Source organism: Carassius auratus, chromosome 46 (genome assembly GCF_003368295.1).
Source record: "Carassius auratus strain Wakin chromosome 46, ASM336829v1, whole genome shotgun sequence".
Classification (NCBI taxonomy): domain Eukaryota; kingdom Metazoa; phylum Chordata; class Actinopteri; order Cypriniformes; family Cyprinidae; genus Carassius; species Carassius auratus.
In genome coordinates, this window is record NC_039288.1 from 17,530,047 (window position 1) to 17,543,245 (window position 13,199).

Here is a 13,199-nt window from a genome sequence, read left to right on the forward strand (position 1 = left end):
ATATATATATATATATATATATATATATATATATATAAATAAAATAAAATATTTTTACTATTTAAAATATCAGTTTTCTGTTTGAGTATATTTTAAAATGTAATTTATTTCTGTGATGCGCAGCGGAATTTTCAGCATCATTCCTCCAGTCTTCAGTGTCACATGATCTTCAGAAATCATTCTAATATACTGATTTGCTGCTCAAGAAATATTTCTTATTATTAATGTTGAAAACAGTTTTTTTTCCCCCAGAATTCGTCATACTGACTTTTAATTTAAAAAAGCATAAGCCACCAGACGCTGTGCGTACAGTGATTTAACTCTAGAAAGATGCTTCTATTGCAACAGAAATGTAAAAAAGTTCAATAGTTGCAAAACAACTTATTAGCCACTTAGTAACACCATAAACCCCAACAAAATGCACAGAAATGTGCAAAAAAACAGTCACAAACAACTGTATTGCAGTCACCTACTTCATCCTAGCATTGCTACACAGGATTATTCACTGGTGTGTGCTATCAGAAAATGTAAAGATCTAGTTAATGTTAACAGTATGGTTAGCAGTGCCTTACATTAATAGAGAATTCAGCTGATGTTCTTCTAAATGTTATGTTCAAACACCATTACATTTGTTTAATAAACCACTGGTCAACAAGTGTGAGTGAGGAGAGACAGGAAAGACTTACATTTACAAAGAGCATTTGGAAATAATCAACTAAAAAAGCTATTTCAGGATCTACAGCTCTGCTGTCCTGTCAATAAACTATTATAGATAACCTAAATGGACATGGAGTTTTTTTTGTTTTAGGAAATTAAACTTTTTTTTATTCATCAAGGATTCATTAAATGGTCAAAAGTGACATTAAAAGACATTTATAATGCTACATAAGATTTCTATTTCAAATAAATGCTGTTCTTTTGAATGTTTTATTCATCAAATTATCCTGGAAACATTTATCAGTGTCCACAAAAATATGCAGCAGCACAACTTTCAACATTAGTGACAATCAGAAATGTTTCTCGAGCAGCAAATCAACATATCAGAATGATTTCTGAAGATCATGTGACACTGTGCAGAAGAGTCTTCTTTGAACGATCTTACAGGACCCAAACTTTTGGACAGTAGTGTATGTAAACAATTAACAGCCCCAGAGCACTATGGGACTGAAGTGAGCTGCTCTTGGTCTTACCTTCGCACCGTGAGCCGCAGCGTTTTGTACGATCCTTTAACGAGAGATATGGCCTCCTGCCTCCATCCGCTCAACTCCAACTCATTAATGATGACCACCTCGTCTCCCGCCTGCAGGGGGTGCTGCAACAGAGATGCCTTCCCGCCCTCCTCTACCTGCGGGACGTTAAGAAAACACACACAAACAGACCATGAGCACCATGTGCGGTAACAGACAGAGGCTACGAGGGCTCGACAAACTAAATTAAAACCACATGGACGCTCAGAGCCCCCAGTAAAACCAACCAGAATTCAAAGAATGTTTTCTTTGGACCTTTACGCCTACACATACGCTGAGTCTCCAGACACTAATATTTTGGTCACACGTCCAGGTCGGACAGAGGATGGAGTCCAAAGTTATAAAAAGCTTAGCAACATCCTCACAACAGAGATTGTCAGTGTGCACCTGAGAGGACTCCTTTCACTCTTTTACGGCTTCTAAACAATACACGGAGCACAGGGCTTTATTCGTGCACAGGAAATGTAATGATTAGACATTACAAACACAAAGAAACCTCTGTCAATCCCAAGTAGCATCTCACCGAGGACAAAGAAAGACAGAATTGGTTAGATAAGATCGGTTAATGCACTCTTTTCTTGAACTCTTGAAAGCAGGTACTGGGTTTTTCAGTTGTATTTGTTTTGACGACGGATCTCCAATACACTAAAGAAAAGTCCTTTGGTGTGACAGTAAAATATTCCCCCTGGAAACCGATGTATTTATGTGACAAAAGCAATTAAGAGGAATAGCCTGCATTTCAATGATCTTGTGATTTGTGTCAAAGACGTTTAAATAGAGTTTCTATAAACAGCACTCTTTGGAATTTCTTTCTAAATAAGAAATGTTGCATTGGCAACTAACTGAAATTAAATAAGTTTAAGCTGAAGTACTAAAATAAAAAAAATCTAAATAAAAAATAAAATTAAATCTAAATATACTTATTTTTAAAACTAACAATGACAAAAGCACAAAACAAGATTTATTCATATTAAAAATAAGATAAGCTAAAAAACTAAATTACTAAAACGTTAACTAAAATCAAGTTCAAAAATACAGCACAAACATTAAAATCTTTAAAAAGAAAAATATTTAAATAAAAGCTAATTCAAAATATGAATAAATGCTATTAGTATATAAATGATAAACATGTTCCAGGACTCAAAAGGCTGTAGAAACTCCTCCTCTGTAAAATCTCATCTCTGACTTTGTTTAGGACTCGTTTGAAACAAAATACAGAAATAGCCGAAACTATTTATTTGCATAAAGCAAGCCACAAACAGAGAGTCATTAAGCTTTGCTTTAGTTCTGTCATATACATTATTATTAAAATTCAGCACTTAAATTGAATGTCAAGCCATATTTATTTGGATACAGATTTCCTAAATATTTTTTAAAGAAGCTTACAGGAATGTATAATGTCAAAAAAAAATCATAAAATTAAACTAAAGATAAATAGTAATAAATAAAATAAAAAAATACTAAATCTGAAATAAAATAATTATTAATAAATTTAACAATTTATATAAAATATTATATTTAATTAGATTTATAATAGATATAAAAATAAAACTTAAGTTTACATTTTTAAGTTAAAGTGCTTAAATGAAAATAAAGCTTAATAGAAATATTTTAAAATAGAACAAATAAAAATAATAAAATCATGCAAAAAATTACTAAAATTTAAATGGACAATCTAAAAACAGAAGCTAATTCAAAATATTAATATTGTTATAGTACATAAATAATACTAAAGTAACAGTAAACACCAGTAACACTAGGACTGACCATGCAAATCTAGCCTAGACGTATGACCTATTGAATATAATATGTGACCATATTAATAAGTCAGCCAATATTTTATATGCTTACCAAACAACAGAAAGTCATTGTAATTGGCTTTGGATAAAAAAAAAGCCTGCTAAATGATTAACAACCAATAAAACCAAAACATACAGGTGGACAGCCAAGTGATTTCTTCCAAGAATAAGATTTGACCTCTGGTTTACTGTTAGCATTCCTTAACTGGAGACAATTCAGTGCCAAGCAAAAGAAGTCCTTCAGGAAGCCCTTTCAAGACAACACAAACTAGCAATTCATTCTCCTTCTAAAGACATGCATTTGGAAATTGTCTCCAATTGTTCATCATTTCCTGTTAAAACCTGTCTTTCGCTTGGCTCTTTCCTGACGACGCTTTCTCTCAAAAGCCCTTCCATGAGCTGCTTCCTCACGGCATTCAAATCACGACATATTCAGAATAATCGTACGAGCAAGCATGTCTTCCCTTTCACAGGTTACTGAGTGTAAAGCCGGCCAGCTTAAAGAAAAGACGGCTAGCGGAGATTTACTTAACACTCGGCCTCGGGCCATCAATAGAAGTGTTTAATTGTGGATGTGCTGCCAAGACGGTGACAATGAATCCATTAATATGTAACTGAACAAAGCGTCTAATTCTCTTAACCTTATTTTAACCCCCGACTTCCTGGGGTCCAGGCCGCTCTTAGCTTGTCTTCTAGTGTCCACACTGTAAACAACACAGTGCATTCTGAAACGGACGGATAAAAGAGCAGCTCAGTATTCAGGACTACATAAAGTACGGTTGGAATCGCTATGAAGGTTTTTTTTTTTTGACCATCTCTTCTTTAGTTGTTTTGCAGGCTCTTGCGAATTCTGCCTCTGACATTCCGCTCTCTCTCTGTTGGGTCTTTGCCAGAGGCCTGGGCTTTATCCTGCTCTGTATTTGCCTGCTCTCAACAAGAAGATGAAGGGCTATGGACAATGTGGGGGGTCAGAGAGAGAAGAGATGTTTGGATGAAGATAAAACCGCTGCATATTATTCAGAGTGGCATATTATTCATGCTGTTTTTGCAGTATGCAGTAAATATCAGGGTCTGGGAAGCTACTTGTAGTCGAAGTAGTTCAACTACAGTACAGCAAGTCTTTTTAAATACAAAACAAGTTACATCACCTGTTTATTTATCTCATTTTATTCAGCAAGGATTCATTAAATTAATGAAAAGTGACAGTAAAGACATTCATAATGTCACATAAGCTTTCTATTTCAAAATAAATGCTGTTCTTTTTAACTTTCTGTTCATCAAATAATCCTGAAAACATTTTTCACAAAAATAAAGCATCAGATTTCAGACAAAATTAATGCTGCATAAGTATTTCACGTAAGTATGTACTTTGATAATACACTACTGTTAAAAAGTGTTTTTTTTTCTGAGTACATTCATTGAGCAAGGATGCGTTAAATTAATCAAAAGTGAGTAAATGCATTTATAATTTTATATACTGTAAATTCTGTTCTTTTAAACTGAATCACAGTTTTACAAAAATATGAAGTAGCACAACTGTTTTCAATACTGATGAAAATAATAAATGTTTCTTGAGCAGCAAATCAGCATATTAGAATGATTTCTGAAGGACCACGTGACACTGAAGACTGGAATAATAAATAACATTATATAAGGTATAAATTACATTTTGAAATATATTTAAACAGAAAACAGTTATTTTAAATAGTAATATTTCACAATATTTGTAATTTTACTATATTTATAATCAAATAAATGCAGCCTCTGTAAGACATTTTCTAAAACATTGTCGATACAACTGCATCATGATATCACTGACCCCTTAGTACTGTTACTATAAATGATGTTTGTATTTGCATGTAAATATTAGCACATATCTAAATGCATATCTAAATTCATAATTAGCTTCTAGGTTGATATATAGAAAAACGTCTGCCAATTTTCTACAAGTAAAAGAATAAAATTGAAAGCGTGTGATAAATGTCTAAAAAGCATGTTTAAAAAATTAGCGCACTTACAATTTTAATCTTGCATGCTATTTAAGACAAACAACATGCAAATTTGGATAGATCCAGGCAGATCCATCCACCAACAGTTAATGTTGACGCTGCCACACACACTCAAGAGTAGATCGGAGTGTGAGGCGCTGAAAGAAGTCCATCTGTGACATTTACACCACCCATAAGCCCCGAGACTTCGCTCTATCTCTCCCTCTCACCCTTTCGTCCGTCACTCTTCCTCTGTATAACTCCTCTGTCTCTCTCCCCAGATAAGAGCAGCTCTCAAGGCCTATAGCTCCACTTCATCCTTCCTTATCTCCGGTTTCGTCCGGGTGTCTTAACCACAATCCGGGGCCGTATTGTTGCCATGGTTATGGTGACAAGCTCTTAAAGGGGGAGAGAATGGCCGTGGCTGTTGTTTGCGTCCTGCTCACTATTCAGCACAACACACTTCACAGCTCACTACGACACACAACACACTGCTCAGCATTGAAAACAAGACACCGCTTTACAGCACGCAACAGAAAGCACGCTATTCAGCGCGACACACATTACAAAAGAACCACATCAGACCAAACTGCAGCAGTATGTTAGTTCAAGCTCACGGGACAAACTACAGACAGATGAAGTGCGTCTCCTTTTGAGACAAGAACAGATTGCTTAATTCTGGCTGAAAACTTAGAAATGAAGCTGCTTTACAAATCACATACTGATGTACTTTGCTGGTGATGGTATAATATCCTTCTGTGCAAAAGTATTGGGTTAATAAAAAATAAAAAAAACGTTTATTCAGCAAGAATGCATTAAAGGAATAGTTCACCCAAAAATTTGAATTCAGTCATCATTTACTCACCCTCATGTCGTTCCAAACCTGTATGAGTTGCTTTCTTATGTTGAAAATATTTTGAAGATCGCTGGTAATCAAACAGTTGGTGGTTCCCATTGACTCCCATAGTCATTTTTTTTCCTACTATGGGAAGATAATGGGAACCACCAACTGTTTGATTACCAGCAATCTTCAAAATATCTTCTTTTATCTTCAACATAAGAAATCAACTAATACATATTTAATTTTTGGGTGTACTGTCCCTTTTAATTGATAAAAAATCACATTAAAAGGCATTTATAATGTAACAAAAGACTTTCATTTCAAATAAACACAGTTCTTTTTTTTGAATCTCAAACAGAAACATTTTATGATGGTTTCCATTAAAATATTAAGCAGCACAACTGTTGATAAAAAAGTTTCTTGAGCAAATCAGCATATTAGAACGATTTCTGAAGGATCATGTGACACTGAAGACTGGAGGAATGATGCTGAAAATTCAACATTGCATCACAAGAATAAATTATATTTCAACATATAATACAATAAAAAAAATATTATTTTAAATGGCAATAATATTTCACAATTTTACCGTTTTTACTATATGTTTTTAATCAAATAAATGCAGTCTTGGTGAGCAGAAGATAATTTTCACTATGTATTGGAAAATATTGTCATATATATATATATATATATATATTGTTAGATTGTACTTTTTTTCATTTGTATCGAGATACAATTCGTTATTACTTCACTTTTAAATCAGTTTTATTTAACATTAATAATCTCAAAGTGGACTAATCTCAGGCACTATTGCGGTCTATCACTAAATAGTCACACAAATGCATCAGAAAAACAATAGAAACAGTATGCAGAACTTCTGGCATACTGTGCTCACTGCGCTATGATTTGGGACTTCACCCTAATCTTGCATGCTATTTAGGACGCATACAATGTAAACTGGGATGCAGCCAAATGGTTTATTCAGTCTGGATCTTTGATTCCAGGACAGACAGAATTTGATGTTACATGCAATCCTAAATTACACATTTAGGGTCGGATTGGGCATAGTGAGTACAGATCCACATCAACATCTGTTTTCAACAGAAAATATAATTGTAATCAATTCCTGTTTATGCAGTTGAACATAAAAGGTACTGTATAAATGCAGGAGAGCATAGGCTATGGAATCCCATTATCACGGCAGTAGCTAAACCACAAACTCTCTGGATATTTTGTGTTGTTTTTCTGAGAGGCTAGAGAGAGAGATTGGAGTCATAACTCAAGACCAGAAATCCAGAGCACCAAATAAGGCAGGAAGGGGATCTCCTCTGCTTTTGCCTGTTTCCATCCAAGAATTACTCCCTGTTTAAGAAAAAACACCTCCAAACAAATAGAGCCATGCATTTTAATCAAACTAACCTTTCATATCAAGTCGTGAATCTAAAATTTGTAGGTAAATACTCTTAAAAAGTGGTTTTACACTGTTTTAGTGGAACATTTAATTTCCACAAAGACTTATATTCACCAATTCTCTAGTTTCAGGTACCAATGCTCAAAAAAAATCTAAAATTGAAAACACTATTAATCTCCCAAGGACCTCATAGCAACTCAAGAACACAATAGAACATAAATAGTGGGTTTTTGCTTTAACAAACCATTACTGAGTGCATGCAAAACACATCAAAGATCCTGACTGTAGAAATGGATAAATTACATGATTTAAACCACAGGAAAGTTGAGTCTGGGGAAATTAATATTTCTACATGAGATCTTCCAGGATTAGTCACACAATGAGCTCCGGAATTTTTGTTCAATTTCATGATTGTAAGCACCTGCTAAAGTTCATGTCAAGTCTAATTATATTCTTTCTTTCGTTCCCAGAAAACAAGTGTAGTTCTCCCAAATTGATCATTGGTTATGTACCACAAACATCCTGCTGCATGCATTTGGACTTGCATGATTCAAGACTTCGTAATCTCTTGTACAGCTAAAACACACACACAGGCATTGCAGAAGAGTGATAAAACTCTTATCAGTTTCAAGGAAAAAGCATTTACCCCCTGTGATACCAACAATTAGCCTCCATTATTCATCAAAATAAAGCCCTACCTCCTCTGGGTGAACTAGACAAAATATATACATGTCACATTCTCCTGTGAGGCCTAATCTTGGCATTTTCACCCTCTGGGATGTTTTCATTTCATTCCCATGTGTTTCCCTGACAGCAGTGCACTGATTAGCCGACATGACTGATCAGAAGTGATCTACAGTGCAAAAGAGCTCATTCTGATCACAAGATCTCAGATCAACCACCAGACCTGCTGTCAGGACTCATAATTCAGACCCGAGTAGATGAATCCATTCTGATCAATGTGACAGAAGTTCACAATTAATCACCAAACATCATTAGAATGCCTCTTTCCATTAGGAACTTGCAAACTTTTTAAACAAGCTTCACTGCAGTTGCTTATTTGTAATAAGTTAAACTAATGTCACTAGATAAGCTTATTGCTTCTGTTGGTTTACTTTTTTCCTTGGAAGGAAATTAGTTATATTTCCTGTTTTCAAGGGAAAAAATACATGGGTCGGAAATCTCAGATTAATTATATTCCATCCCAGTGCTTCCCACACATAGACTTTACTTAGGTGGGCCACCCAGGTATATTAACAGCTGCCCTGATATATATGGAGAAACATTTTTGCTTTTATTATTTTTTCCTTATACTTTTTTTTTTTTATCAGCCCAAAATAATTAAACCATTCGCGATCGATTTAATAGTGATAAAATTTTGTATCTGCTCGAAAGTATATTTCAAATCTGTGGGAAGCACTGCATCCTCATCAAAATGACGTAATGATAAATACTTCTGATGCTTAGGGTTGGTGACATAAAACCACTTAACAGTTTTAATTACTTAAAACCACACTGTTTTTTTGATACAAACTTGAATAATACTTCTAATATTTATCATTTTCACCTATCAGATAATGTAACAGATGAAAACAATCTCATAACCTCACATTTAAAGAGGGACTCAAGCCATCTAGGGATGAGAATATCTGAGACTTCTAGGTCACGTTACCAAACCTTTGACAAAATTGTCAAAAAAGCCCACTGTCTGTTGTCAATAGTGTAGCGATGTAAGAAGGTCAGTCCACATAGAAATCACTTTCAAACTATGCAGATTTCTATTCGTCAACATGGTAAATCGGCATAACCAATTTTGTGTGGGGAAATCTTTGGCCCTCACAAAAAATTTGCGAGTGTGGTTTCCAATTGAAATTACTATATTTTGCCAGTGAAAACTGCTGAATAAAATTAACTGTGACCACAACTTTACCTAGAACCTAGAAACCACCCAGAAAAGTCTAGCAACAACTTAAAAACCAACCTGAGAATGGCAACAACATTGGTGCATTGCCCACCATCAACTTCTACATTGTCAGAAAAACATTTTAAATTAAATTACAAATATAAAAGTATTTTATGCTCAGACTCCAGCCATGTGGGAGAATTAAACAGGAGGATGTAAAAAAATGTTTTATGAAGGTCGAAATCTGTTGCTCACACTGGTCTGGATGTCACACCAAGAATCTGACCCATACTCAGCAATTACCATCTAGATGCCTGAAGGACGTTCCCTTTCATTAAGAAGTGTGTGTGATATACGGACCCTACGGTCAGCAGTCTGCTCTGCACCTTAAAGTGACCTTCATAAGTAAAATCCATAATCAATAGCATGAGATGCATTTCAATAAATGACTAGGAATATGACTAGTGTAAAAAAAAAAAAACAGTAGCACCAAAACTCGATTGGATACTTATCTGAATGTCACTCCATTAGTCCACATCAAGTGGCATCTGTAAACAGTATATATTTCCTCAGAACTAACTAAAGTCACATTTCAGAGCCATTTTTACAATGACTTTTAATCTAACTGACAATAAAATAATTTTAGTGGATTTAAGTAGTTCGACAACCCTGATTTTGCCAAATTAGAAGATTATTGTGCATCAACATCAATCAATCAGAATAACTGGAAAAGGGCCAGAGTTCTGTAAGGTCTAGTTTCAGAGGCTTATACACCTCAACATATTATTTCCCTCTATTTTAAACAGTGTAAACAGAGTTTAAAACGCGTGCTTGTGAAATGTTCCACTTGGTTTGAAATATAATGGCATTCAGACTCTTCAAGTGTGACTTGAGTGTTGTATCACACCCTCTCTGGCATCTTACATTCACAAATTTAATTTCACTTCCAGCCACAAAACATGAATCCCTCATTATGTTTCTCTCTGGCGTATAGGATAACATGCTGACTGACACATTGTGACCCTCTGAGGGCTGAAGCTGTTATATTCAGGTGACAGACACACACTTTCATCATCTGAAAGACAGGTGAGTAAGGTGATACTTTACCTTCGATATGATTAACGGCTCGTCGTGTTCAAGCCCACCTTTGAGCGTGAAACCCCAGGGCGCTCCACCCTGCAACTGAGCCTCGACGAACACGAACTTTCCCTTTTGGATCACGGCACTGTTGCTGCCTGGAAAACTAGTATCCATCGCTGGAATGTAGCGGGAAAAGAATGGACGAGGTCGCCGCTTAGTAACTCAGTCAACCAATAATCTCCGTCCAATGATATGATGGGTCATTTCCTCGAATTACTTCATTCGGGATAATTTAACAATCCTTATTCGTGCTTCTTAGTCCTGATGCTAACTTACATCCCTTACGTTACGTTACCTGCCGGTCAGATTGAACGACACCACAACTTTTCCAGCCTTTCAAAATAATTTACATTCGCAAATAAGCAGTCAAATCTGATTTCATGTACCACTTTTCCGGGCAGTGGTCTCACTTTTAAACTCCGTTTGTCAGCCCTTGCTCGCTTCCGACTTCATTTTTACATCACAATAGAATTTGATTCATTTCACTGCGTCCAAAGACAGAGCGCTCGCGCCCGCCGCGCGCTCAGATTCCTGTCAGGAAGAAAAAGGTCCTGCGCGAGCTTCCGAAATCATCGAATCTGTGCGAACCCGCGTTTCAGCTTTTAAAATACATAGTATTGAAGTTTTCTTTTCTTGTTGATGCGCTGAAACTCTCCGCAGCCACGGATGAGGGAGTCTGTGGTCGACCCCCCGACACCCACCTTACTCCAGTTCATCGGAATCGCGGTGACGCGCATGCGCGAACTGTCCAAACCGCTCTAACAGAGTGAAATAATACAACAACCCCCGAAATCACGTAACGTTACTGTCTACGACAGATACTGCTTGACATATTGTAGTCAAATCACCACTTCATCCTCCCACATTATGCAGAGAAAACATAAAAACAGACAGACTCTAATAACAAGTCTGGTCAAGTCACCCGATTCATATTTCGAAGGACTTTGCACGCATTCTGCTTTTCTTTCTCTCAAGGAGTGTAGAAAAATACAGTACAACTGGTTCACTCAAAGATTTGGATGAATGCATTTGACTGGAGTCCTTACCCGCAGCTTAACTGCTCAAGAAGGGAGTGGATATCAAGTTTTCTCGGCTCAGACATTAACGGTTACATTTAGGTTTAACATTTCTACCGTCCTAGAACTTGCCTTAAATGTTCCGTAAGCGATTTGAAAGCCAATCATATATCGCCCGTGTTATCTGACAGATATTACTGTAATAAATGTCTCTGTTTCTTTGACAATCATAGACTACTCTGTGAACTGGATTCACACATACTGCAGCGGGCCGCCCTTTTTTACCCAATCACGAACGCCCTCTACCTGTCAATCATTTTGCGCGTCCAGGTTTGCTGACATGAGGTTTTTTGACAATGTTTTTATGGGCGGGGTTATAAAGAAAGTGGGTGTGGTTGCACGTATTGGAGTTTTTTAATCCAGCGTCATTTTGTAGGCCAAAAAACATTTTCCATAGTTTTTTTAAGAATCTCAAATTTCCGTTCGTTTTTAAAATAGATTTTCATGTTTTGTTATTATTATTATTATTACATCTAAACTCTGCAAAATTGTACATCAAATATGATTGGGTGTAATTTGTTATATTTTTATTCATAAATCATATTGCTATTCTAAAAACCCATTGGAATTTGGCTCAGAAATGCAATTGGTTTTGTATAATAGGGAACAGTTTCTTTTTTCTTTTTTCGCTGACTTTAGCTAAATGTCTGAAATCATTTGCTGCACATTTAAAATGTAAATAAATAAAACTTTGCAACATGCAAAGGGTTTAAACCTATGGCAGTGAAGTTATGTGCCCGCGCTCTTGTGCTGTTTAAAGTTGACTGATGATACACTGAATCAGTATGCTTCAAATATAAAACAGATGTCTAACTTTTGCCCAACATTCTGGGGTGTTAAAGCAAAAGCATCTGGAAATGTAAAAATGTGGTTTAAAAGGTCAAGATATGCGAGTTTTGTTTACTTTTTCTTTATAAAATGGATTTCGATTTTCAAATTAATATACTGAAAACTTCATTTAAGTTAATGTTGACACTGTAAAGTAGAAAGAGCTGGAAAACCATGGTAAATATGTCATTTGTATTTATTCAGGACAACCCTGACCTATTAATCATCATCTTAACCTGTTTTTTCTTGTCTTTACCAGCAGCAGCTGCAAGATCTGACCTTGGTTATAAATGAAGTAACACTCCTGCAGGGCAAGTTTTACCCATACTTTATTTTGGCCTCCTTAATTATTGAAATTGTATTACTCCAGGTATTCATCATAGAAAAGCATGTTCAGTTTTGTTTTTGAGGTGTTGCAGGGTCTGACTCCTTTTATTGGCAGCATGATCCTCAAGTAAAAATGTCAAAATAATATACTTTCTGTAAATGCAAGATCAGTTGAGAACACAACTAACTTTGAACCCCCCCCCCCCCCCTTTTTTCCTTCATAAAAACAAATTTTTTAAGTTAGAAAGAACCTGTCCCTGTTTTGGTTTCTCAGTAAAACATTTTCCTGTACTTCTTTCATGGTCACTGAAAGCTCCAAAGGTACCTTTCATCATTACAATAGCACACCTGCGGCATAGTGTAACAGGTGTGGCTACTGAGGCAGTCTAAAGACACATCTGAACATGTTTACCAATGACATCATACCTATGAGGTAATTTCCTGATGTCTAACTTACAGAAACAAACAAACAACAGAACAAAACAACTTGCAGAACCCCTTTGCACATGATGTTCTTCAGAGCTGGCACACATACCCCGTTGGCATACATGGATGAAATGCTAATAGATTTTTGCGGAATGTAACTCACATGAAACCTTAAAGTGCTTTAGTGGTCTACTCATAATATAAATACCATTC

The 13,199-nt window shown here is 35.8% G+C and overlaps 1 protein-coding gene across 2 annotated transcripts in view; it reads right to left on the reverse strand.

Annotated features, from left to right (window-relative positions):
• Positions 1 to 11,065, reverse strand: part of LOC113064422 (protein Shroom3-like) — a 51,565-nt gene extending 40,500 nt beyond the window's left edge. The window contains exons 1-2 of one of the 2 annotated variants that reach the window (XM_026235255.1): positions 10,297 to 11,065; positions 1,191 to 1,345 (exon numbers count right to left, since the gene is read on the reverse strand). In XM_026235255.1, the coding sequence (XP_026091040.1) occupies positions 1,191 to 1,345; positions 10,297 to 10,443 (302 nt within the window). In that variant the 5' untranslated portion in view covers positions 10,444 to 11,065. The remainder of the gene's footprint in view (positions 1 to 1,190; positions 1,346 to 10,296) is intronic. The other variant, XM_026235254.1, reaches the window with a different exon arrangement.
• Between the last annotated feature and the right edge of the window lie 2,134 nt (positions 11,066 to 13,199).